Here is a 24,224-nt window from a genome sequence, read left to right as displayed (position 1 = left end):
ATAGATACTTATTTTCTTTAAAATATAATTTAGGAATAAATGAGATTGTAACGTATACTCTGTATCTCAAACCACTCCATTCCTTATAAAGTTTGCTTATATGCCATAAGGATTGGCATATTATTATAAAACAAGTTTATAAGTTTAAAATTGTACGTGCAGTTGTTTTGAGTAATGTCACTATTTCACTAATGAGTAACCACAACCAGTACCTGATATTATCAAACTCCATATTGTATATAAACATATGCATATATGTATGAGTGCATGTATATACATACATATGTACATATACTATCAACATACAATTTGAGTAGTGATTTAGAGCAGAGATGATAGTTTTAAAATAAACACACCCAAAAATCACGTCTTACATACTATTAAGATATTTTTATAACATTCTACTAATGTTTTATTTCTAATATAGTAAGAATAAGACACTGTATTTCACTAACTTGAGAGTGAGTGAAATGAATAATTCACGTACTACCCATCCATATATTTTTCCTAATTCTCATGATTAAGTCACAAAATAAAATGTGATCTTAAGTATGTCTTTGAATGATCAATTCATATATACTTCCTAATTATAGCGAGAATAATCTTTTAAACACTTCTACTTAGACTCTGGCATATGACATTATTCAGTTGACCCTCTCTTTAGTAATTTGATGTAAATATCCTAGAAGAATAATAGCATGTACAAACACGTTTTCCCTCTAAGAATGTTCAATATAATGTTACTCACTTATCTTTGGTTTCAAGCAGTTTCTCAGACTTTACTGTGCCTTGGAATCTCCTGGAACGCTTGTTAAACTAAACTGTCCCCCTTCTCTCCTCCCCGGCTCCCTCCAGAATCTCCGGTTCAAAGTCAAGGGTGGGGCTTGAGAACTGACTTCACAGCCCAATGTCCAGCCAAATGCTTAGGCTGCCAGTTCTAGGGAACCAAACTTTGAGGACATCTAAAGTTTAGGATTGGGGAATTAAAAACAATTTCTTATTATTTCCCTTAGTGGTAAACACTTCCCAGATATTCACAACAAATAGTTTACTTCGGATTGTGGTGGAAGAAATCACACTTACGTATACATTCCGTCTGTATCCCACTCCATGTTAAATTGGCAAGGCAGGTGCGAGTCGTGGAACCTTGAATATGGTAGCCTTTTCTGCACCTGAAAAAAACCGTGCTTCCAACCTAAAGAGGAAATCCAACACTAGCTTCAGAGGCCAAGGGAATATTCGAAGTATCAACTGGTGATACTTGAAAGCACATGCCAGGGTAAAAGTATAGCAGCAATTTTTCACGTTAATGTCGAGCCATTGTCTAAATCAATGTGCACATTATAACTGCATGTTACAGTGTTACACACAATGTGGATTGCTCAATGAATAGTGTAAGATCTTTGTGAATTTTGAAAATTTAGAAGGCTGTTTGGGTAAAGAAGTTACGCCTTTTCTGTTTCAGAGTTCTTTCTTTTTTGTTTGTAATAACTATTATTTCCTTTTTCATTTTTTTCCTGCCACTCACATTTTAAACAATTGGCATTTATTAGAAAATTACTTCTGTTAGCACTCCTAGGGGACTGGTCAACTCCTGCTCATACAGAGGCCACCAAAACTCTGTCTTTCTTACGCTTCAAACTGTACAAACTATTTACTGTTGTCTGCATTGTCTGGGGCATCTTCCTCACCAGGTCTTCACAAAGCTAACCCCCACTTGATTCTCTGTACTTTGCTTAAACTGCACATCCTCTGCAGATTCTTCTCTGATCTTCCAAGAATGAATTACGTGCTGCTCAAATGCGTTTCCCCAACATCGGATGTTATCTGTGCCACTCACTACAACGTCCTGGAATTGCCTGTATATTTATTTACCTGTGTGTGTTCCTAATTTAACCAGAGGTGCCTCGAGGGGCAGATTCCTGTGATCTGTAAATATCTTTTTAGAGAATGAGCTCTGGTCCATGTGTTGAGGGGCACCAAAGATCGTCCATGCTCCTGCGTATCCGCAGCATGAGGCCAGTATGACCCACGTACAAAGGGAGAGGGAAGCAGTCCCCAGGGAAGGCGGGTTTGCACTCGTGACAGCTTGGCTTGGGACCACATTGATTCTTTAAAGCTTGACTTACGAGGGTACATAAGTGTACCAAGTTAGAGTCCAAAGATTTGAATACGCCATGTGTTTCTTGCTCTGAGAAATTTAACCAGTTATTTCATTCCCTGTGTCTGCCTTCTCACAGAAGTAAGCCCATACCTCCCTTGTTGGGATTCTGGGAAAATAACGAGAAGTAAAATGCAAGAAAATAGTTGGTACATTGAATAGTGAGAAAGGATATCAGGAGAAAAAAAATGCTGCTTCTAGCACTTGATACAGTGGAAGTAGGAATTTACAAAGAAAAGTGCAAATTTGATAAATGTCAAATCGATAGCTAATTTAAGATTCAATGATGGGAAAGGGTTGACTCAGTTACTCTTGATTGATTGACGATTGATTTAAACTTTAGAGTCAGGGCCTCTCTCTGTTGCCCAGAGTATAGAGCACAGGGGTGCAATCATAGCTCATTGCATCCTTGACCTTCAGGGCTCAAGTGGTCTTCCCATCTGAGCCTTCTGAGTAGCTGTGACTACAGGTGCACCTTAACACACCCAGCTGATTTTTTGTATTCTTTGTAGAAATAGGGTCTTGCTATGTTGCCCACACTGTTCTCAAACTCCTAGCCTCAAGTGATTCTCCTGCCGGGGCCTCCCAAAGTGCTGGAATTACAGACGTGAGCCACTGCTCCCAGCACATTTCCTCTCTGTCAGGAATGGTGTCCATCAACTCTCCGTGCAAGCATGTTTGCAATTCTGAACAGACCTCCTGGTAAACATGCTGACATTGTCAGGAAGGCCGTGGACAACCTGTATCACTTACTGGCAGAAAGAAAATAGAGTCTCCTTCTCAATAAAAAAAAAAATTTTTAGCAGAATATATCAAGCCACTCTAAATCGATTATCATCCACTAACCCTGGAGCTATGGGTTTCGGGGACACGCCTGGCTGGAGAATGGGAGCTAGTCATTGAAGCTGCATGATTCACATAGCCTAACACAGGGACATTTCACACTGACGTGGTTCACTTTGTGTAAGTAATGTTTCAGCATATGGTGCTAAAGAAAACAGACAAAAATCTCATCGGTTACCTTAAAATATTCCTAATATTTTACATTAAAATATTCCTAATAAAGGAAGAAAAAAAAACATTTCGGGAGAGCTGCATCTCACGGTCTCAATCATGTCCTTAAAAGATGGTATCTGAACTCTTTATCAGTAAATCCTGCTGTTGGATAAAATCTATTATTCACATTAGTGTAACTGATTGGTTAGAAGGAGGGTGAAGGATTTATCCAACCCTGTTAGTGTTATATGATAACTATATATTGCTATGTTGCTAAATATAGTCATCATCAACTTTTAATTACTATAAGTTGTACATAGGCAAGTTAAGACTTGCTCAAAGCAAGGGTGATCAAGATTTTATTTTTCATAGTGAATCAGTGAGAGCGACAACCATATATAGTATTTTCCAACATTCCTTGACAATTTGGCATTCAATATTTATGTACCTGAAAGTATTTACTTGAAGTTTAAGGCAATATTTGAGACATAATAGAAAACGAGCTAGAGTTAGTATATTAGCTCCCTGTAAGGATTTCCACCGTAGGATGCAAAAGAGCTACAAGGAAATGGCCACTGTGTGTCAGAGCGAGACAAATGGGAATATTTTCGTGCTCATGAGAGATGGGGAAAGTGGCTGAGGAAGATGGTTTTTTATTCTTAATTGATGAGATCCCTAACTTGAAGGTAGAATATATATTTAACTTTTGTTTTCAAAGTCATGCAACCAGAGAACAGTGAAGTTATGGCAGTACTTAAGATGGTTAAAACATTTTATTTCAAGCTTCATTACTTTCCACTTTTAGGTATTTCTCCAACATTCACTGAAGTGGTAATGCTCATTTTATTAAAAGTCAAATGAACATTCCAAAGTGATATTTAGTATGTTAATAATTCATAGAACTTCAAAGCTCATACAGAGAGCTAATTTCACAAGTAAGTTTAGACTACGGGGCTAATGTACATTTTCTCCTGTTTCTGTCTCTAGAATTTAATATTATTTCCCCACTATAGCCAGTCCCAAAGTGGAACCTTGTATGGGTAGCTTATCAGTGACAAGTTACCCCAATTTGAGAATTGCCATGTTAGTTTAACAAATAATAGAAGCATGCATGATTTCAAATAGAAATTAACATAACAGTTGCTATGTTAATTTCTATTTGAAATTATGCATCATTCCATTATTATCTAGTAAGATACTAGTAAGTATCTATTATCTAGTACACACTGATTTTGACAGTTGAAAACACATGTAGAAATCCCCTTTGAATGAATTTTATTCAGGTGAATATAACATGAACAAGGTACGATATAAAAAAGCACTCGTATATGTTTAAGTAACAAATATATTTTATATTTCCAGAAAGAAAACATAGTAAATTCATAATGAACTACCTCATAGCCTCTGGAGCTATTCTGTATTCCAAAGTGTGGCGTACCAGGGTCTGGGCAGGTGTTATGAGCAGGATCTGAAATTTGTGATTTAAAAAGAAAACAGGGCACCAGATAGAGTTATTGTGGGAACTCTAACAGCTTTTACTGAAAGGCCTCATGAAATAGAGAAAACTTTGTTTTGAGAAATGTGCAAGATGTTTTTCAGGAAAGTTAAAAATTAAATTGCTACTTTTATCTTCTCTTCAAGACACCTTCTTTAGATGTTAACTTTTAGACTTTAAGTAGTTCAGTATGTTCTTTTTATATAAGAATAAGTACATTTTTTCCATCCTCTGGCTTTTTTTCTATAGAAATATATTTGTTTGGTCAATGACATACTATCTTCAATAGTGATCGATCACTATCTTTTTGTTTATTAGGATTCAATTAATGGCCATCTCATTTGGTTACCCATTACATTATTCTGAATTTCTTTAATTAATTTTCCTCAACATTTCAAAATGATAAATATATTTAATGTTTCAAAATCGAAGCATATGGAAAACCAAGAGTGACATTTTTCAAAAAAGGTAGGACTTGGGTAACCCAGTGGCACTTCAGCTCTCTTCTTTGCTGCTCTACAGTTGCCAGTAGAAAAACAAAATAGATAACTCCTTAAAACGTGTTATCTAGAGCAACTAACCTACTGGGGGGAAGAAAAATATTTTTAGTGTAGAGATAGCTACTATATGGCAATAATTCAAGTCAAATGACATCAAATTTTTTCCTATAATTAGGAAAAAATGCTTCAGTGACAATATTTCTTTAATACTATCCTTATTTTATACCATTCAATTTCCTAGAAAATAATCAAGACTAATTATTACTTTTTTTACTAAAAACTTGTAGAACACCCATTATTCTGCTTAGTAAATCTCAATGAACAAAATTAACACAGGGATAAAACTTGACTCTGCAGCAATAAAACAATAGCAAGACTGTCTCTCTGGTGAGGGCTGCTTCAGAGAATGTTCCTAACTGCACCTTTCCCCGAAACAATGCAATTGGCAGTTAAGGTAGACAGCAGAGACAGCCACTGAGGTCAGAGAACAAAGTCTAGTAGCTACTTTAGCAGACTTCTGACTTAAACTCCAAACATAGCTTGAATGACTTAAAAGAGGCAGCACATCAGTTTAGCTGATTAGCGTGCAATCCTATTCAGTGCACAGAATATTACCTTTACAGAAAATTATCTACGGGAACACTATCTATGTAATCACCAATGACCCAATTTCGGAATGAAATGTCCTCATCCCCCAAATACCCCCAAACATCACCAGAGCAGTATTATAATTATTACCAATGCATGCAGGTTGTATGCCGCTCCACATGCCGTCGGCTTGGCAGATTCTTCTCGAAGATCCCACGAGTATAAATGGAGATTTGCACTGGAAGAAGACTTCGGACTTATAGGTGAAACTTTTCCCACTAAGTCGCCCTTCGGCGGGGATGCCAGGGTCTCCGCAGAACACAGCTATGGAAGATAATCAGGAAGAAGTCAGCCTTCAATGTCACTGGATCAGCTTAACCAATTGAGCTTGGTAACTAGTTTCTGTTAAATCTTTAGCTTTAACTATTAAACAAGAAAAAGACTAAAAGGAGGCCAGGCACGGTGGCTCACACCTGTTATCCCAACACTTTGGGAGGTGGAGGCGGGCTTGAGCGCAGGAGTTCGAGACCAGCCTGGGCAATATGGTGAAACCTCATGTCTACAAAAAGTACAAAAATTAGCTGGGTGTGGCGGCATACGCCTGTAGTCCCAGGTACTTGGGAGGCTGAGGTGAAAGGATGGCTTGAGCCTGAGAGATTGAGGCTGCAGTGAGCTATGACTGAACCACTGCGCTCCATCCTGGGCAACAGAGTGAGGCCCTGTCTCAAAAAAGAGACTCTGCCCTTAGGCAACACAGTCTCAAGTTTGAGTTTTTGTGTATTTTAGGGCTATTACTACCCACCAGGAAGGTCCTCAGATTGTAACCTTAGGATGTGCCCTGGTTATCCGTCCCTGTTGCAGACCTATAGTGGGTGGAACAAATTCTGCTGTAGAACTTACGCAGGCACTGGGGGACCTCTCCTTTCCACACCCCGCGACCTTCACAGGAGAGGATGGCAGAGTGAGAGAGCTGGTAACCGTCCACGCAGCTGTAACTTATGCTGGAGCCCCAGCGGAAATCAGTTCCCTCCACTGTTCCATTCTGCACGGGTGGCGGCTGAGGACACAGCACGGCTGTTTTCCAAAGAACAAACAAGATCAACATTCCGGAGCTCCCGCTGCAGCTGCGATGTTCAAACGATTCACATTTTAATCTTACCTGAATTACAAATGACATCTACACAGGTTTCTTTAAAAACAAATAATAAAAGAATTGCCAAAGAAGACAGTACATCCAAATAATAAATCTTTTTTTTAGAATATTTCTTCATTAATACAGATCAGGTATCTAAAAGCAAAGTCCAGTCAAAACATATAACACTGTAAAAGGAAACAGGATTGAACATGATATTCTCAATATATACAAGGCCAAGAAAGGAAGAAACATTCTTGTTTAATTTGTGTCTTTTTATGATGGTTCCCAAGGACAACTCGAATGAGGATTTGGTCAGATGACACAAAATTTATAGGCACAGATGGTAAGAATTTTTCCGGCCATCTGTATTTTTTATTTAAAGATGGCATATAGTTTCCAAAAGACACAGTCGGTCCATCTATTTACTGAATATATTTTTTTAGAAATGCCTACACAGTTAAAGACGATTCTGTAAAACACCATTCACAAGTGTTTCATCACCGCCTTGGAGCCTGATGTCTACTTTACGGGGCTGAGAAGCAAGAACAGGGTTTCTAGGGAGGATTTCCCCGAGGCGATGTCCCCACAGATCCACCTTCCCCACTACAGAAATTAGACTAAAATGCACCCCAGGGGGCAAAAATCCAAAAACCACTGTCTAAAATCCTTCTTCTCCAAAGATATAAAAGCTTCCCTAATTTTGGAAATGAATGGAAGTTTCCAAGTGACCCTGTAGGCAGCAGACGGCATTACAAGAGAATAACCACCAGCATTTTGCGTGTTCAGGCTCATGCCTTCTCATGTGAGAGACATGCCAACACACGCAAATCACACTTGCACACCCAAAAGTTGGAAATGTGTCCTCCTCTCACCACTCCACCTTCTACTGATCTGTTCACTCGTTCAACAAATCCTTCCTGAGACCCCAGATCGAGGGCTGGGGAAAGGCACACTCTGGCCCAAGGGAATGTTCAAGGGGAGGCCCCAGTTGGGAGAGACCTGAGCTACATGGGAGAATGGGAGGAGACAAGTTCCAGGAGGGACACAGAGAGAAAGAGGTTCCATCTGGTAGGGCCTTGCTGGCCATGACATTGTTATAAACACAACGGGTACCAGAGAGAGGATAAACATCCACAAAACCATGCATGAAGTGTTATTTTATTGGCCATTTCCATCATGACCATTTGACCTGAACACTGCCAACACCACTTAGTGCATTTCACTAAACATTCATTTAGGGTCTGCCGTATAACAGGTGTAGTATTAAGAGTTACGATACAAAGAAGGGAAGGCAATGAGATCCTTTGACTCTACTGGGAGAGGAAAGCAGGATGACCCAAAAACACGCCCATGTCAGAAGAGAGAGAAAGCAATATTTTTGAGCATCCAGGTCACATTTAAGCCTCTGTCACATTTAACCATCTGTCTTGCAGAGCCTGCGGAAGATGATACCTTCTCCGTTAAGCTACTGAGTGTTCTAGCTCTCCCTCTCTCAGTATTTTATTTGTTCCTAGTCTAATAAAGAGGAGAATGCCACCCTCTTATGTTTGACCACTGACAGCTTTCAAGCCCCTCTTCTTCTTGTCCTTCCTCTTCACCAGCCGATAAGAAAGTCTGGATAGTTCTTCTTTGCTTCTGGTCAATAAACCATCACCATACAAATCCCTGGCCCTTGCACAGCCCTCACTCAGCCCTACTCCCTGGTCACTGTAAGAGCCCAGCCCGCTTGCTCACTCTGCTTTGCTGAAGCCATCTTGATGGGCTTGAGCCTGTCTTGATTCGCCAGACGGTCCAGTCACAGAAAGAGGTTTATTAAACCTCTTCCTGCCTTGTCGATGTCATCTTCAGTCTCAGCAACCAAACCCCATGAAACATCACGGTGCTAACACTCTCTACCAGTACTTTGCCGTTACCAGGTGATTGGTTTGTCTCTCCAACCTGCCTCTAAATTCCTACAATTAGATTCGCCATGCCATGAACACCTCACTCAGCCAAGGGTCACAGGTTTACCCAGGACAGCAAAGCACCGGGGCTCACACACAGACTCTAGGGTGGCAGAACCACACACAGACTCTAGGGTGGCAGAACCATCACTGAACCCTGACATCTCCAGTTCCTGGTTTGTGATCCTAAGCCTTTTCCTCGACCTCTCTGTGAGTTCATTTTTCCATCTGTAAAACTGAGATTAATGTATTATAAAAATAAAGTGACTTCATAGTTGCAAATTGGTGTTTAAGAATTCCTAGCCCCTAGAAGGGCTACATAAATGCTTGCAAACAAAGCACAATTCAATAAAGACTTCTACACATATCTATAAAATCCAAAGAGTCACAACACAAACCTTTGCAGACGGGTTTGCTCTGATTCCATGTGCCATCTTTGGTACAGCGAATAGTGGCGGATGTGACCGGTTCCATGAGATAGCCAGGGTTACACTGATAGCTCACAGTCTGGTTGAAGGTGAAGTCGGTCCCGAACTGGATGCCATTTGCTAGTGTGCCTGGATCCCCACAACTTATAACTAATAAACAGGTAGCGGGAAAGAATCAGAGAAATTCATTTATCATGAAAGGAATTAGTCACCCTTTCTAGTCAAGATACTCTCTTTGAACTGCTATTCAAAGCGGTTAAGCAGTGAATTAATAAAGCAATACTACCCTCTGTTTGATGATTTCACTGACCCGCTGTCAGAAGGAACACTTGTATTTTGAGAATCACTGATTTCTATTCTGTTGGCAGCTGGCTGTCAGATGCTGCCTTCCACCCCTTGACTAGCCCCTAATTAGGCATGGTGTATAATCAGAAAGATGAAGCCTGCAGTCAGAGAACCAAAGACATTTCTTCTTTCTCTGCAGACCCAATAGTCTGCAGACGACAAAGTCTTGACTTTTTTTGGTCTCAATTTTACAATGTTCGACCCAACTGGCCTTTTAAAGGAGCTTCAGCCATACAAATAAGAAAGTGGAAAAAATCTTAAAGTACCTAAGAAATAGAGTCACAATATCACACATAGTTTTCCTTTTTTTCCTCTATGAATTAAAAATAATAAAACAGTATAACACCTTAAAGTCAGTTTTGTTTTTCCCCCGCAATGGAGTGAATTTCACAGTAATGAGTCTACCACGATGTCTGGTTACTCACTTGTGCAGTCGGGAGCAGTGCCTGTCCAGGTCCCATTGGCTGTGCAGTGCCGCGTCATGAGCCCTGAAGTCTTGTAGCCTTCCCAGCAGGCATAGATGACCGAGCTGGAGAACAGAATGCCATCACTACTGACGATCATTCCGTTGGTGGGTGTGCCAGGGTTGCCACAGGACACAGCTGTTAGGCAGACAAGAACAACAACACACACAGCGAGTGACCCAGGATGAAAATGGCAAACAGGAGACCAATGGGTATCAATGCAATAGACTACACATTTATTACAAACCCACAGCACATAATCCTATGGAAGTTCCTTAACATATGTCTTACTATGGCTCACGTGTTTATTTTATTGATTAGCTACAAATATAAAAATAACCTTTCAATTCATCTTTTCTAAAGTGAATTATTTCTAAACAAATTAAAACACGAGTTAAAGCACCAAAAGTTCAAGGCCTTGTTATTCAGGGATTGAATGCTTTTAATAGCTTTGCTATTTGAGGATTGAATGTTTTTAATGTCATGACAGAATTGTTCTGATTTTCAAAAAAGAATATATACGATATTAGCAACACAGAAGCATCTTCCTTTATGTAATCACTGTGTTTTTAAAATCTAGGCAACTCAGGTCCTATTTTATATCTCCAGGAGAATTCACTTTGGAAAATAAAGAATGCCTCGGAAATATGAATGGCTGCACTTGAACTGCTTTGTAAAATGATGTCCTCAATATTACCAGATCTAATAGTAGCTGCGTTAATTGGCTTTGACATGATTCAACTTTACATTTCTCTCAAAAGGCTTCTAATGCCACATACAGGCAATAAGACCTCAATTAACGATGGTCAGTGCAACAGGTCTACACTCTGTGACTATTTTTTATGCTCTTTTGGTCCGTAAACAAAAGCAACCTCGGCTGCTGCTGGGTATCCTTCAGGGTGAACATTTCAATCTATAATTTTTTTTGCCTTTTTTAGTGGAGCCTATTTACCAGAAAGGTTGCTACATTTTCTCCTTAGCACTGTTGCAATAATATACAATAGGCAGGTAAATAAAGGATGTGACCCTTGGCTGGTTTTAATAACAAGAATATATATCATGAGACTGCCTCTGAGCTGATCAAAATATTTAAAAACACTTTTGCACATTTAATTGATCCAATTTCAAATCTGGCCTGGAGAACAGATATATTTTTCTTAAAAAACATGGAAGAAAACACCCTGCAAAATTTGCTCGGCACAGAGAAGTCACTGTACTGGGAGTCGAGGGACTACCCTTCTTACTACATAGAAAGAATGCACTTGTGCTCAGGTTGAACTGGATCTTGTTTGAAAAAATAATACAAAGTGCACATGCTGGTGCTTCCTGGTCCTGTGCCAATGGCAGATGGAAGTATTCAATCACGGCCCTCTTCTCTGATTGCTCATGGTGTGACTTCCAACCCTTTCTAACACAGATCTATTAGTAGTTTCCTGGTTGGCATATGAATTGGGATATATTTACCAATCCAGAAGTAGAGAATATTTAAGGCTCTCTAAAACTTGAAAGTTCTATGATAACTGTATTATATATTAAAATTTCATATTGCAATAATTAAGGGTTGGACTATCCAACATATATATATTGTTCATTCAACAAACATATATTCATCACTTACTGTGCAACAGGTACTGTGTAGATGTGCTTACGGAAAGCCTGTCACAGAAAGGGATTGCGTTTGGTCCAATTCATAGTTTAACAAACCAAAAGAGGACACTGATGCTATTGTTACATTGTATTCTAATTACATTTGCTATTCAATTGTATGTCCACATCTTCAAAAGCCACCTATGTAGAACCAATACTCAAATGAATCAAATAACTGATGAAAAATACTCAATTTGGTTTGTAAGCAATCTAAAGTGTTAGTTAGTTTGCTAATATTGTCAATGAATGAGTACTATCATCATGCTGTCCTAATATTGGGAAAGTCTCCTCAAATATTGTACTGTGTAAAGTAAAATTCATGATGAGTTTTTTTCTTTCTGTTTTTCTGGCTGACAAAAGCCACTTTCACTCATGGTTATAACGACGAAAATGACTAGAAGGCAATGTCAACATATCTGCTTTTATATCAATGCAATTATGTAAAATTATAAGAGGATTAAGACTAAAACAATAGATTAAATTTCAAGGAGACAAAAGAAAAATAAATTAGAAGAGGAAAAATAAACTGGAAGAAGAACCATAAATTAACCTGCAAGTTTAAACTTTTCCATATTTTCTCTTTCCTGAGTTTATTTTCTTTTGAAATATACTTTATAAAAAGTACGTTTTGTTAATGTGACTTCTTCAGCTAAAACATAATTTTCTTTAACTCAGTATATAATATTAAGCTTATTTTAAATATACTTTTTTTTTTTTTTTACAAATAATAGTACTGTTCATTTTAGAGAAAAAATTGCTGTTAAATTGAGTTAAATAGATGTGAATATTTGCTCATGCAAGTTAAATAAACCTGAGCAATCAATTTAAATTCCTTAGATGTAGTGCCTTTAACCATAAAATGAGTATTATAAAAATACTTATTCCCGGCTGTTACAAAATTACCCATGCTATATATAAAATGCTTAGTGTGAGATCTGATGTATTAGTGGTCATGAGTTAGCTTGTAGCTTATGCTATTGTTATTTTCATCATCACCACTTTCTTACTTCTTGAGTAAAATGTAGCTTTATCATAATTTCATCTGAAAGAGAATTCAGAGTTTCCTAATACAGCTTAAACTAAATATTTTAGTATATAATGTAACTTCACGAGATAGATCCATTTTGAAATGTTAAGTTTGAACCTATGATTAAAAGACTAGATGGCTAACAAAAGCAAATTTGACTTAATGTGAAGGAAATATATCTGCAATATAAATTCTTTGAGCTGAAGAATTTTAAAAGATGTTTCATTTTGAATTACAATTTCCTCCTCCTTTTTACAATGTATTCTATTTATCTAACTTTTTGTATCTAACTTTTTGACAGGTTTAGAGGACATAATTTCATCAGGTTTGAAATAATCTTAACTAGGGTATTAGTCAAGTCATAGCTAGTCATAGAAACTACGCTTCCTGGACATGCAACCACTGGTTACATCCTTTTTCATTGACAGTAACTCACACTTCAGTGATTTGGACCTATGATAACAAACAAGGAACAAAATGAAAAGCTACAGATTCTCCAAAATGTATTTCAAATTTTTGCTGGTGTGTGTGTGTGCTCAGTCACTGATTTTATGATTTTTGTACATAATTTGTTGCCTTATTGGGTGTAACATATATTGCAGTGGGCTTATTCAGCTTCCCATGATGTCTGTATCATATAATGCAGTTTTAGAAGCAGTCAATTTTGTGGAGCATGGCATATTTGAGAAATATTTTCAGCACTGCAACATTTTATAACTTATTTGTGTATGCAGCTTTTAAGGGCTAAGTTTCCAATTTTTTTCATAGAACTATAAATTTCTAACTTTAGAAAGCAAAATACAATTTTAAAAATACTTCGCACTGCCTGAGTTAGATGGATTGGGAAGTGAAACACAATTAAGCTCTCATTCAAATAAATTGACTGATGTGTGCTTTGCTGGACTAGAACTCATAGTGTGTCTTCATAGCCCCAAAGAGGGGAGATTTCTAAGGAAAGACATTGCTCACCCTCAACTGTCATAATTTTGTTCATCTTTTAAGATTTCAAAACTGAAATGCTGGAGGTAAACATGATATTGAATGTACAGTCTCAGGTGAATGGTCGTCTTTGATAGAATATTTTATATTCCACTTTCTGGGAGTGTCAGAGTCTCTGCTCTTCAGACACCAAGTTCAGCCTGCAAACCAGGGTTTAGGCTCAATGATTGCATTGAGTATTCTTGAAAACAGAAGGACAGTTCTGGTTTTCATCAGCATCAGATTCTATCTATAAAGTCTGAATAATTATTCCAGCATTCACTTATTGACATCCAGCCCTCTTTGTAACTACTGAGGAAATATTTTAAATCTCAATTAAAATACTACCGATGATTGATCTTTCAGCCTCTCTGTTCTCAAACAAAGGAGAATTAAGACCCAGAACCAAGACGTTGTGATCACTACAAAGAATCAGGTCTAAAGACAAAATGTCACAACTCACAAACCATGGTGCTTTTCAAAAGTCCTGAATGATACATGCTACAGATACGTGAAGCTACTGTTAAGTGTGATTTAATAGAAACGTTGAAATTTTACTATGGAAATTGTTTTAATTCATTGGCAACATTTGTGTAACACCACACTTTGTTATAATTACAGGATTAAACAAACTTCACAAAAATATCATAAGCCACTCTTATACACCTTTTAGTCAGATTCACCAACTGTTTACATTTTGCTCACTTTCTCTCTCTCTCTCTCTCTAAATATGTATTTTCTAAAGCATTTGAGTGTAAGTTACAGACATGATGACTCTTTAGAGTTAAATATATCAGTATATATTTCCTAAGAACAAAGGCATTCTCTTATGTAACCGTAATACAATTATTAAAAGCATGAAATGTAACTTTGATGCAGTGTTGTCTCATACACATCCATCATCTAATTCACTTCAAGCTCTTGAACATATTTTTAATAGTCGCCTTAAGGTCCTGTGTTAGTTCACCACCTAGATAATCTCAGGGTCAGATTCTACTATTTCAGTAACGCCTCTCATAACTCTGTTTTGCTCAGTGTAGGACCTAATCCAAGACCACACATTGCATGTATCAAGTCTCTAACATCTGAAAGAAGCGCTCAGAATGTGTCTTTTCTGAATTTGACGTTTCTTCATGAGCACAGGCAAGCGGATTTGTTGCATGCCCCTAGGGTTTTGGGGGTTTTTATTGCTGCTGCTTCAGGACTGGATTCAGGTTATGCATTTCAGTGGCAATACCAAAGACATGACAATGTCTCTTTTCAGTGCCTCATATCAGGAAGCATAGAAGATCTCCTTGTTAAAATATTGGTGATAATGGTTTATTCCATAGGATTGCTTACCTAAAGTACTATATGATAGAGCAGAAAACAGTCTGTTTTTTTCTCTGGTGAGAAAACCGCCCTCATGTGCAAATTTTAATACTGAAATCTCTACAAGATGAGAGGGAACTGAAAAAATTTGCATTTGATTAAAAAATGTATATCAATTTATAGTGTCATACTTTAGTCAATAACAAAAGTATGATCCTGCAATTCATGACTACGGGTAACCATTTCTCACTACTAATCAGTGGTATTTGACCTAAGACAACTTTTGTAGGGCCTAGTCTTAAGATTTACACTACTTTGATTGTGAAGAGGCAATTCAGAGTAAAAAATTATCTTGGATTATCATGTTTGTTTGCACATATGTGCATGCCTATATTATATGCATATATACACATATATAGTCGAAAATAGTCTTTGAGAATAAATATATACATTATGCATGGACAAATATAATATATAAATATGCAAATATATGCACAATTGTTCATATATTCATATGTAGCATTATTTTATATATGAAATTAATGCTACATAGGATAATATAGATAGATCATATACATATTTTATTTCTATTTATCTATGTAGTATGTATAATACAATAAAGGCAGAAGTGGAGACAGGATAGTCAAGTACAAAAAATGAAGATTAAGGAAACTTGAGTTAATTTCTCATAATGATAGTGTATATGTGAGCTTACTGAAGTTGGTCAAGTTATATGGAAAGTGTTTCATACATACAAAAATACATATGGAATTAATTTGTATAAACTTTTTAGACTCAAAATGTAATTGAGAAGTTTGCTTGTGAAGAATTCCTAACATTTACAGTCCTATCTGTCTGAATTCTAAATCGGGTTTTGAACACTGAATACATGGTTACCATCACCTCTCAGTTCACATTGCTTGAGGCTACATTTCTGATACACAGTGCGGTGTCTATAACGTGTCCGTGGCAATTCTTACTGTCATTACCGGAGCATACCACCACTTCCTATGATGCCTCTCAAACATTAGAATCAAGTAGACCCACTCCAAAATAGTTCATAGAATATAACCCCAGATTCCTGTGAAATAGAGTGCTCCACACATGGACCACCAATAGATTGGAAATGACGTGTGAATGAAGCCTGCTTCCAGCCTGCAGAAATTCCCATCAGTGATCTGCATTGGTCCTACTTGCTGCTCTGGAACCCCACTCACTCACTGCCAGAATCTAGAAAACGCTGACAACACCACATCCAGATTACCACTGGGAGAAGATTAGAAGCTTTCGTGTTATAAACTTTCAAAAACAAGCATCTGTGTGATGGGACCTGTGGACACTCGGAATACCTTCACGCACCCAGTCATGATTTCTGATGATGCTTTCACAAATACTGGCGGGGGAAAGATTTAACTGTATCAATAGTAGAAATCCCTATAATTTTTGTAGAATTTTGCCAGCCATTTTAGAATGAGTTGTGTGGTTTTAACTTTCAAGGTAGACCTTAAGGCTTGTGGCTACTCACCCTCGCACACCGGCTGCAGTCCTGACCATGACCCATTGAGCAAGCATGTGCGTTCAGGGGAGCCCCTCAGCTGGTGCCCCATTTCACAGGAGAAGCGGAGAAGACTCTTTGTCTTAAATTCATCCCCAAGCCGAGACCCATGTGCTGGGGTCCCCGGATCACCACAGAATCCAGGATTATTTCCTATTGAAAATAAACACATACGGCAATGCATAATTGTGTTAGACTTGTTTTAAGCAGAGCTGTTACATTTACAGATAATGAAAAGTTGTTGAAATTTGTATTTGACATGAGCTACGGTTACATAACATTCTGGCAATCTTGTAAGAAATAATTTCTTTGTGACAGCCCTAAAAATGAAAGAATTTAGGATGTTGCTCCTGTGCTACTAAATTCACAATAGCCTATTCAAATATGGTTGTGAGAATAAATGACATTTCCTTTGGAAGAAGGAAAATGCTGGGAATGGTAAATGCATCAAGTCTTCACTGAAAAGGTAGGTACAGAGAGCAAAAGGAAAACGGGGCTTTAGGTAAACTGGGAATGTAAAAAAAAAAAAAAAAGGCAAATGAGAGGTTTAATTCTTCAGAATTGTATCCAGAGAGTTGCTGGTTCGCTGAATTTTAATTGTTTAAGAAACATTCATGAAAAAAATAAAGATAATTTTTTTTCAAAGAGGACCCATGTGGTTAATGATGATAGAGGTGGGGAAAATTAAACACATAAAAAAGAATAAAGAGCAAACAGGGACACAGGGAGGCAGGACTGGCCAGCTTCCTCGCAGATAACATCCAGACACTCCCGAGGATCCTGGAGGAGAGCATTTAAAGTGATGGTGTCTAACGATTATGGTGAAGATGAAGACAGTATCTATAAGAGAGTCGTATTTGGCTAGAAATGGAATGATAATCATTTCAAAGAGATGCATAATTATACGGCATTTCCAATAACTGTAAATCATCGTTATCTGAAATCATTATTGGAAAGGTTATTTGACGCCTGTAATTCTGTCATTTCACCTGTAGGCCCCTTACCTGTGCAGTGGGGCAGTGCCCCGCTCCAGTGACTGTCTTCCTGGCACACTCTCGTGTCATTGCCTATGAGACTCTGGCTCCCTCTGCATGAGTAGCGCACGATGGCACCGTATGTAAACAGCTCTCCAGTTAGGACGGCATTGGCAGGGACCCCTGGGTGTCCGCAGGATATAGCTTAAGTAAAAAGATAAAATAAAACAAATGAGTACGTCCTTCTAGTTAAACCACTTCGTATTGGCAGATCTCCCATAGAGACACCCATATCGACAACATCCATTGAAGAAAAACACCTACATATTCTGGTATAGGAGACACCCATATCAACAACATCTATTAAAGAAAAACCCCTACATATTCTGGTATAGCCCTACAGTTCCCTTATGTAATTTGTGACGCATACCAATTTTCAGATGACCCTTCCTCCCCTAATTTATTTACTGAAAAGGACAGGTTCTGTTGATGATGTTTTTGTTTTGTTTTGTTAAGGTAGCTTTGCTTACGGTGGAAACTGACGTGGATTTTCAAGGAGATAGCCATACTGCCTACATTTTTCCATCGACCCTTAACTATATTCCAAATGAACAGTATTATAGGAAATTTGAGAAAGTAACACGGGTCCATTAAAACTATTTCCACAATTTTTTCAGTTAATATGACAATCATATGCTTTGCTTGGCGACATGATTTTGTCAAATCTCCTTAATCTTCAAGTTCACATGTCTAAGAAAACCATTCTAACCATTTCTCTTTGAATACGGGGCAGTCTAAGATGGATAAGTAAAATAATAATGCTCAATTATTGATTAATGTATTCCTCAAATTGTTCTGTAAAATCATCTCAGTATTTCCATTCATTTCCTTACAATTATACCAAATCAGGCCCAAACTCTATTTATAAATGTCCTTCAAAAAGGCAAATTCTGTAATCCAGATTAATATGGGACAGTGAAGATTTATTTTTCCTTTACTGTACAGTATCAAATGAGGGCTAGCAATGGACAAGTTTTTATCTGTATGCAAAAAGAACTAACTGAATTGAGACTACCAAGGAATCACTCAAAAGTGACCATTTCAGTATCCTAGAGGAATTCCATGCGGTAACGAGACACCCAGAAGGGTTATCAGCCAGAGGGGAAGAGTTGAATGCCTGGAAGCCACCACCATCCCCCAGTCACATCAGCCCTCGCTTTCTGTCTTGCATGGACACTGATTCACTGGAGAACTAGATTTTATCCACATGGAGTCCTTAAAAGAAGCCAGTTAGACCTGAAACAGTGAAATGCTGGATCAATGACCACTTCCAGTTGAAATGAAATTTATATTTTATTTAAATGTTCACCTTCAGTGAAACAGTATCGCAGCAAAATCAGACACAGAGCTCAGCTGCTCTAGAGCATGGAAAAGCAAAGGCTCCCCCGAGCAAAGTCACAGCAATTCCAGTTGTTAATGACACCAAGCCGAGGGAAGTGGCCAGCTAGGAGAAGGAGAGCCAGCTCAACCCCAGCTCCTGAAGGTGTGAAGCACATCAGCATCGGTACGAACACAAATGGAAGTCTCACACACGCCAGGGGAGACATGAAAGAAATGTTCTGGGAAAGACAAAAACAGAACTAAACCAATTTCTATGAAAATTCCCATGTGTGAAGGCAAAAGGAAGACGAGAACGCAGACATAATTTGATGAAGATCGTAACACATTTATAGATGCAATTTTGTTACATAAGGCTGAGAATTGTTTTGAAAGTTATCACTGTCTTTCTCCACAGAAATTAATTGTATTGTTAACATTAGAATTTGAGATGAGTTTCTGTGTAGATTAGAGGAATGTGAGGGAAACTCACTTGGAGAAAAAAAAAGTCTTCAACACTAACCCATTCTCAAAATACACTTCACAATGCTATAACTGAAAAGGCAAGAGGCATTATCATCTTTAGTATGTGTGTGGTAGACCCGACTGATAATGTCATTGCCATTTCCTTCCTCGTTTGTATTTTTTTTTTGTTTGTTTGTTTTTTAGAGATGGGGCCTTGCTTGTTGGCCAGGCTGGAGTGCAGTGATGCAATCATAACTCCTGGTCTCAAGTGATCTTCCTTCCTCAGCCTCCCAATGTGCTGGGACTATAGGCATGTGCCACCATGTCCCACTAGTTTTTAATTTTTTTATTTTTTGTAGAGATGGAGTCTGGCTAGGTTGTCCAAGTTGATCTAGAACTCCTGGCCTCAAGAGATCCACCTTCCTTGGCCTCCCAAAGTGCTGGGATTACAGGAGTGAGTCACTGTACCTGGCCTCCACTTTCTTTATGGATGCAAAATGCATAGGACAAAGATCAGATTTTGATTTTAAGGATTGCTTTGCTTCTAATTTCAAAAAGAATAAAGAGAGTAACAACTTTTCCTAAATCTTCAGACTATGATCTTAAAACACGATTCTCTTTAACAGCCACTCTGGTTTTTCAAGTGAAAAGAAAATAAGACTTTGGCTATTTGGTTACAATGATGTATTTTTGCTTATCTTCATGGTCTATAATACACTGATAATAAGCTTTTAAGAGGAGCCAGAGGGATCATCTATAATTTTCTCTGCCCAGAAGAGCACATCCATTTTCTGGAGCCATATCCCTTCCCCTGATTTAAGGACTCAATTCACAAGCCAAGTACTAGCAGGATATGAGCTTTCTAAAAAAAAAAAAAAAAAAAAAAAAAAGAAAAGAAAAGAAAAAAAGATTTAACAACAACTTTATTCATGTATTTATTTTTTATTTTATTGTAAGTTCTGGGATGCATGTGCAGGATGTGCAGGTTTGTTATGTAGGGAAACGTGTGCGATGGTGGTTGGCTGCACCTACGAATCCATCACCTAGGTATTAAGCCCCGCGTGCATTAGCTATGTATCCTGATGCTCTCCCTCCACCGCCCCCTACAGGCCCCAGTGAGTGTTGTTCCCCTCCTGTGTCCATGTGATCTCATTGTTCAGCTCCTACTTGTAAGTGAGAATTTGTGGTGTTTGGTTTTCTGTTTCTGCATTAGTTTGCAGAGGATAAGCTTCCAAGCTCCATCCATGTCCCTGCAAAGGACATAATCTCATTCTTTTTTATGGCTGCATCATATTCCATGGTGTGCATGTACCACATTTTCTTTATTCAGTGTTTTACTGATGGGCACTTGGGTTGATTCCATGTCGTGTTATTGTGAATAGTGCTGCAGTGAACATATGCATGCACGTATCATGGGATCTAATTAAACTCAGGAGCTTCTGCACAGAAAAGAAAAACTATCATCAGAGTGAACAGAGAACCTACAGAATTATCATCAGAGTCAACAGACAACCAACAGAATGGGTGACAACTGTGCAATCCATCAGACAAAGGTCTAATGTCCAGAATCTACAAGGAACTTAAACAAATTTATAAGAAAAAAACAACCCCACTAAAAAGTGGGTAAAGGACATGAACAGACACTTCTCAAAAGAAGACATTTCTGTGGCCAATAAACAATATGAAAAAAAGCTCAACATCACTGATCATTAGAGAAATGCAAATCAAAACTACAAAGAGATACCATCTCATGCCAGTTAGAAGGGCTATCATTAAGTCAAGAAACAACAGATGCTGGTGAGGCTGTGGAGAAATAGGAATGCTTTTACACTATTGGTGGGAATGTAAATCAGTGGAACCATTTTGGAAGACAGTGTAGCGATTCCTCAAAGACCTAGAATAAGAAATACCATTTGACCCAGCATTCCCACTACTTGGTATATACCCCAAGGATAGGAGGCTTTTATTGTAGTCACCTTGGACTGTATCAGGAATGCTCACAAAACCCAATCAGGTCTCACAGCACTCCCCTCTTTGGCTGTAGATGCCAGGTCAACAGACAGAAACTCCACACCAGAGCCCTTTGCCCACCTAAGCTGATCGAGAGTAAGGTTGGCAGATGCCTGGTGGGGAGGTGCGGGAGGTCCTGGTCGCCATGTCTAAGCTGTGTGGGCCAGGCCTACCTGGTAGGCTGAGCCTGAAGGCAAGCCGTGAGAAAAAGATAAAGGCATCATTGTCCAAGTGGTATCCAATTACTTGCATCATTTCTCCTGAGCATACCAGTGTCCCCCAACCCCTTGAATTTGCTTAAGTTGTATTTGGTGATTTCTGGCCACTCTATCTGCAGCTATCATACAAACTCCTACAATTGGTGATGGGAGAGAGCAGAGGGAATTAAAATTCAGTGCCTTTAAAATATACTTGCAGAATTTTCTGCTGATGGTGTCCTTACAGGGGTCTGTGCACAGAAATCAGGAATAACCCTGACTTACCCAAACACTTGGGCAGAGACCGGTCCCATAAGCCATTTGCCATACAGGTCAAGGCTGAAGATCCCAGCAAGTAAAATCCCTTCTTGCAATGGTACAGGACACTCATTCCATACTCAAAACTCTCAGGGAAGTTCTGTTGCCCGTGACGAATGGCATTTTCCACAAAGCCTGGATCGGAACAGTTCACCACTAGAAAATAAAACATTTCAGACACCATTTAGAAATAGCTAGAAATAACAGACGAAACAGATCAGTAATGAAGGTGAATTCCTCATCATTTTAGGAAGTTCAGAAACTGACAACATGATGGCTGAGGCTCATGAAATTCCACTCTCAGGATGAACTCTACTAACTGCTTTGGGCCACTCTTCTTCAAGAGGTGTCAACAACTGGTAGACCATGATAGCAATTTTTCACACGAGGCTAATTTCCTCTATTTCCTAATAACTTTTTCAATGTAAATTCTGAAATTATTTTCCTTGGTTAAGTTTTTACATTCTAATAATGGTCAAATAGAACTGGCTGAGGTTCATTTAAATATTTTTACTCAAGTGTGGTGTTTTAGAACAGTCTGTGGCACAGTAATTACTTACCCCCAACACACATACACACCTACATACATTAGTGCTTTAATATGTGTGCCTAAAATAATTTTGCTCTATGTAGAACGCAACTAAAAATGACAATTATTCCATCAATACCTAATAGAAATGCGAATGAAGCCAGCCTCTGATTTAGGCCTCTTCTCCCTTTAGAAACAGGCCTGTGGTGAGGCAGTCTTCTGCAGCGTGCGGGACACGCTCTGGATCCTCTGAAAGGCATTAGCCTGAATGCCTGTTGGCGTCTGTGAGGGAATTAGCGATGTGCTTTTGCAGGTGCAGAGAAAGAGAAAGAACTCTGATTACCTCATGCTTTGACCCACCCCACCAGTGAATGAGGCAGCTGTTCCAGAGGCCACGGTCTCTCCAGATATTTCTGGCTCAGAAAAGCACTGTGCAAATGAATCTCGGGCAGCCTCTGCACATCATGAGTCCCAGAAGCTGAAGGCAAACCCTGTACCCAAACTGTGTGTTTTATTTCTTCTCTATTCAAAAAAGGAAGACAGAGGGCAGAATCAAGGCTTACAGTGTTCCCTTTTAGTGCCGTAGAATAATGTTCTCTGCTTCTTAAAACAACCCTGAGTTTACAGAAGAAAGTCTTGAGTTCTTTTGAATCAAAAAACCCAAAACAAACAAAAAGCCGTGTGTGAAGCAAGTATTTTTAAGATCCCACAGGGCACTGCATCTGCAATACAATTGTAACCAAATCTCTAAAATAGCAGGAATTACCTAATGTGAGAAAATCTAATTGACTTGAAAATGTGATTATTTGTATAACCTGGAAGATACCCACAGTCCCATTCTTACATTGAGCATGAGAGATGGATTCAGCTCCCCCATGCCGCACTTTCATAAGGAGACGGACAGTCCCGGGCTGGAACCCTAAAGATATTTTTGTGTTTATGTTTGTGCTTATGTTGCTCTTAGAGGACTGTCCAAAAATAATTTCAAACTGTGTTTGTTGTCAAAGCAGAGAAAGCCACTTAGGAGAAATGAGTGGAAAAAAAGCCACTTTGACCATATCCCACTAGGATGCCTGAGAGAAACCAAATGGCCCAGGATGCCAAAGACCAGATTGAGCTGATGCCACCATTTCTCCTCCTCCTCCTCCTCCTCCTCCCCTCTTCCACCTCCACGTCCTCTCTTCCTTCTCCTCCTCTCTTCCACCTCCACGTCCTCTCTTCCTCCTCCTCTTCCTTCTCCTCCTCCACCTCCTTGTCCTCTCCTCCTCCTTCTGTTCCTCCTCCTTCTCCTCCTCTTCTTCCATCCCTCTCTTCCTTCTCTTTCTCCTCCTCATTCTCTTTCTCCTCTTGCTTATCATTTTCATCTTCTCTTTGGCTCAGCCTCTCTTAAAGGTTCACTGGCAGAGATTTATTTATCGGTGCAGTAACAACAGGATCCAACCGCACCCTTCTCCTTGCAGGAGGAGAAGCACATATTCTCTGAGCTTCACCGTGGCTGGTGAAGGGGGATTTAAAATATGTGAGTTTCATAACCTTGCTCTGAAAGTATGGACTAAAATTCTCTTTAAGGGTCACTCTTGCCATGGAAAGAGGTGCATAGGAGACAATAAACCCCTCATTCTTGGAAGTCATTCTGCAAACTTACATTGCGTTAGAACTGCTTGGAGGGTGTGTGTTAAAATGCTAAGCCCTAAGTTCCTACCCCTTCCTTTACCTAGTTCACTATCCTTAAAATACTGAGCAGCAAAAGATGTTTGCAATAAATATTCCTTGAGCTCCTG

At 38.8% G+C, this 24,224-nt stretch overlaps 1 protein-coding gene across 1 annotated transcript in view; it reads right to left on the bottom strand.

Annotated features, from left to right (window-relative positions):
• CSMD1 (CUB and Sushi multiple domains 1) overlaps positions 1 to 24,224 on the bottom strand; it is a 2,074,981-nt gene that overhangs the window by 28,041 nt on the left and 2,022,716 nt on the right. The window contains exons 55-63 of the mRNA XM_033177634.1: positions 21,882 to 22,070; positions 17,578 to 17,751; positions 16,544 to 16,726; positions 10,017 to 10,193; positions 9,217 to 9,396; positions 6,641 to 6,814; positions 5,891 to 6,064; positions 4,552 to 4,625; positions 1,084 to 1,195 (exon numbers count right to left, since the gene is read on the bottom strand). Of these exons, the coding sequence (XP_033033525.1) occupies positions 1,084 to 1,195; positions 4,552 to 4,625; positions 5,891 to 6,064; positions 6,641 to 6,814; positions 9,217 to 9,396; positions 10,017 to 10,193; positions 16,544 to 16,726; positions 17,578 to 17,751; positions 21,882 to 22,070 (1,437 nt within the window). The remainder of the gene's footprint in view (positions 1 to 1,083; positions 1,196 to 4,551; positions 4,626 to 5,890; positions 6,065 to 6,640; positions 6,815 to 9,216; positions 9,397 to 10,016; positions 10,194 to 16,543; positions 16,727 to 17,577; positions 17,752 to 21,881; positions 22,071 to 24,224) is intronic.

This window comes from Trachypithecus francoisi, unplaced genomic scaffold (assembly GCF_009764315.1).
Source record: "Trachypithecus francoisi isolate TF-2019V2 unplaced genomic scaffold, Tfra_2.0 Contig01558, whole genome shotgun sequence".
In the NCBI taxonomy this organism is placed as follows: Eukaryota; Metazoa; Chordata; class Mammalia; order Primates; family Cercopithecidae; genus Trachypithecus; species Trachypithecus francoisi.
Note: the sequence above shows the minus strand (reverse complement) of the source record. Positions and strands in the feature narration are given on the sequence as shown.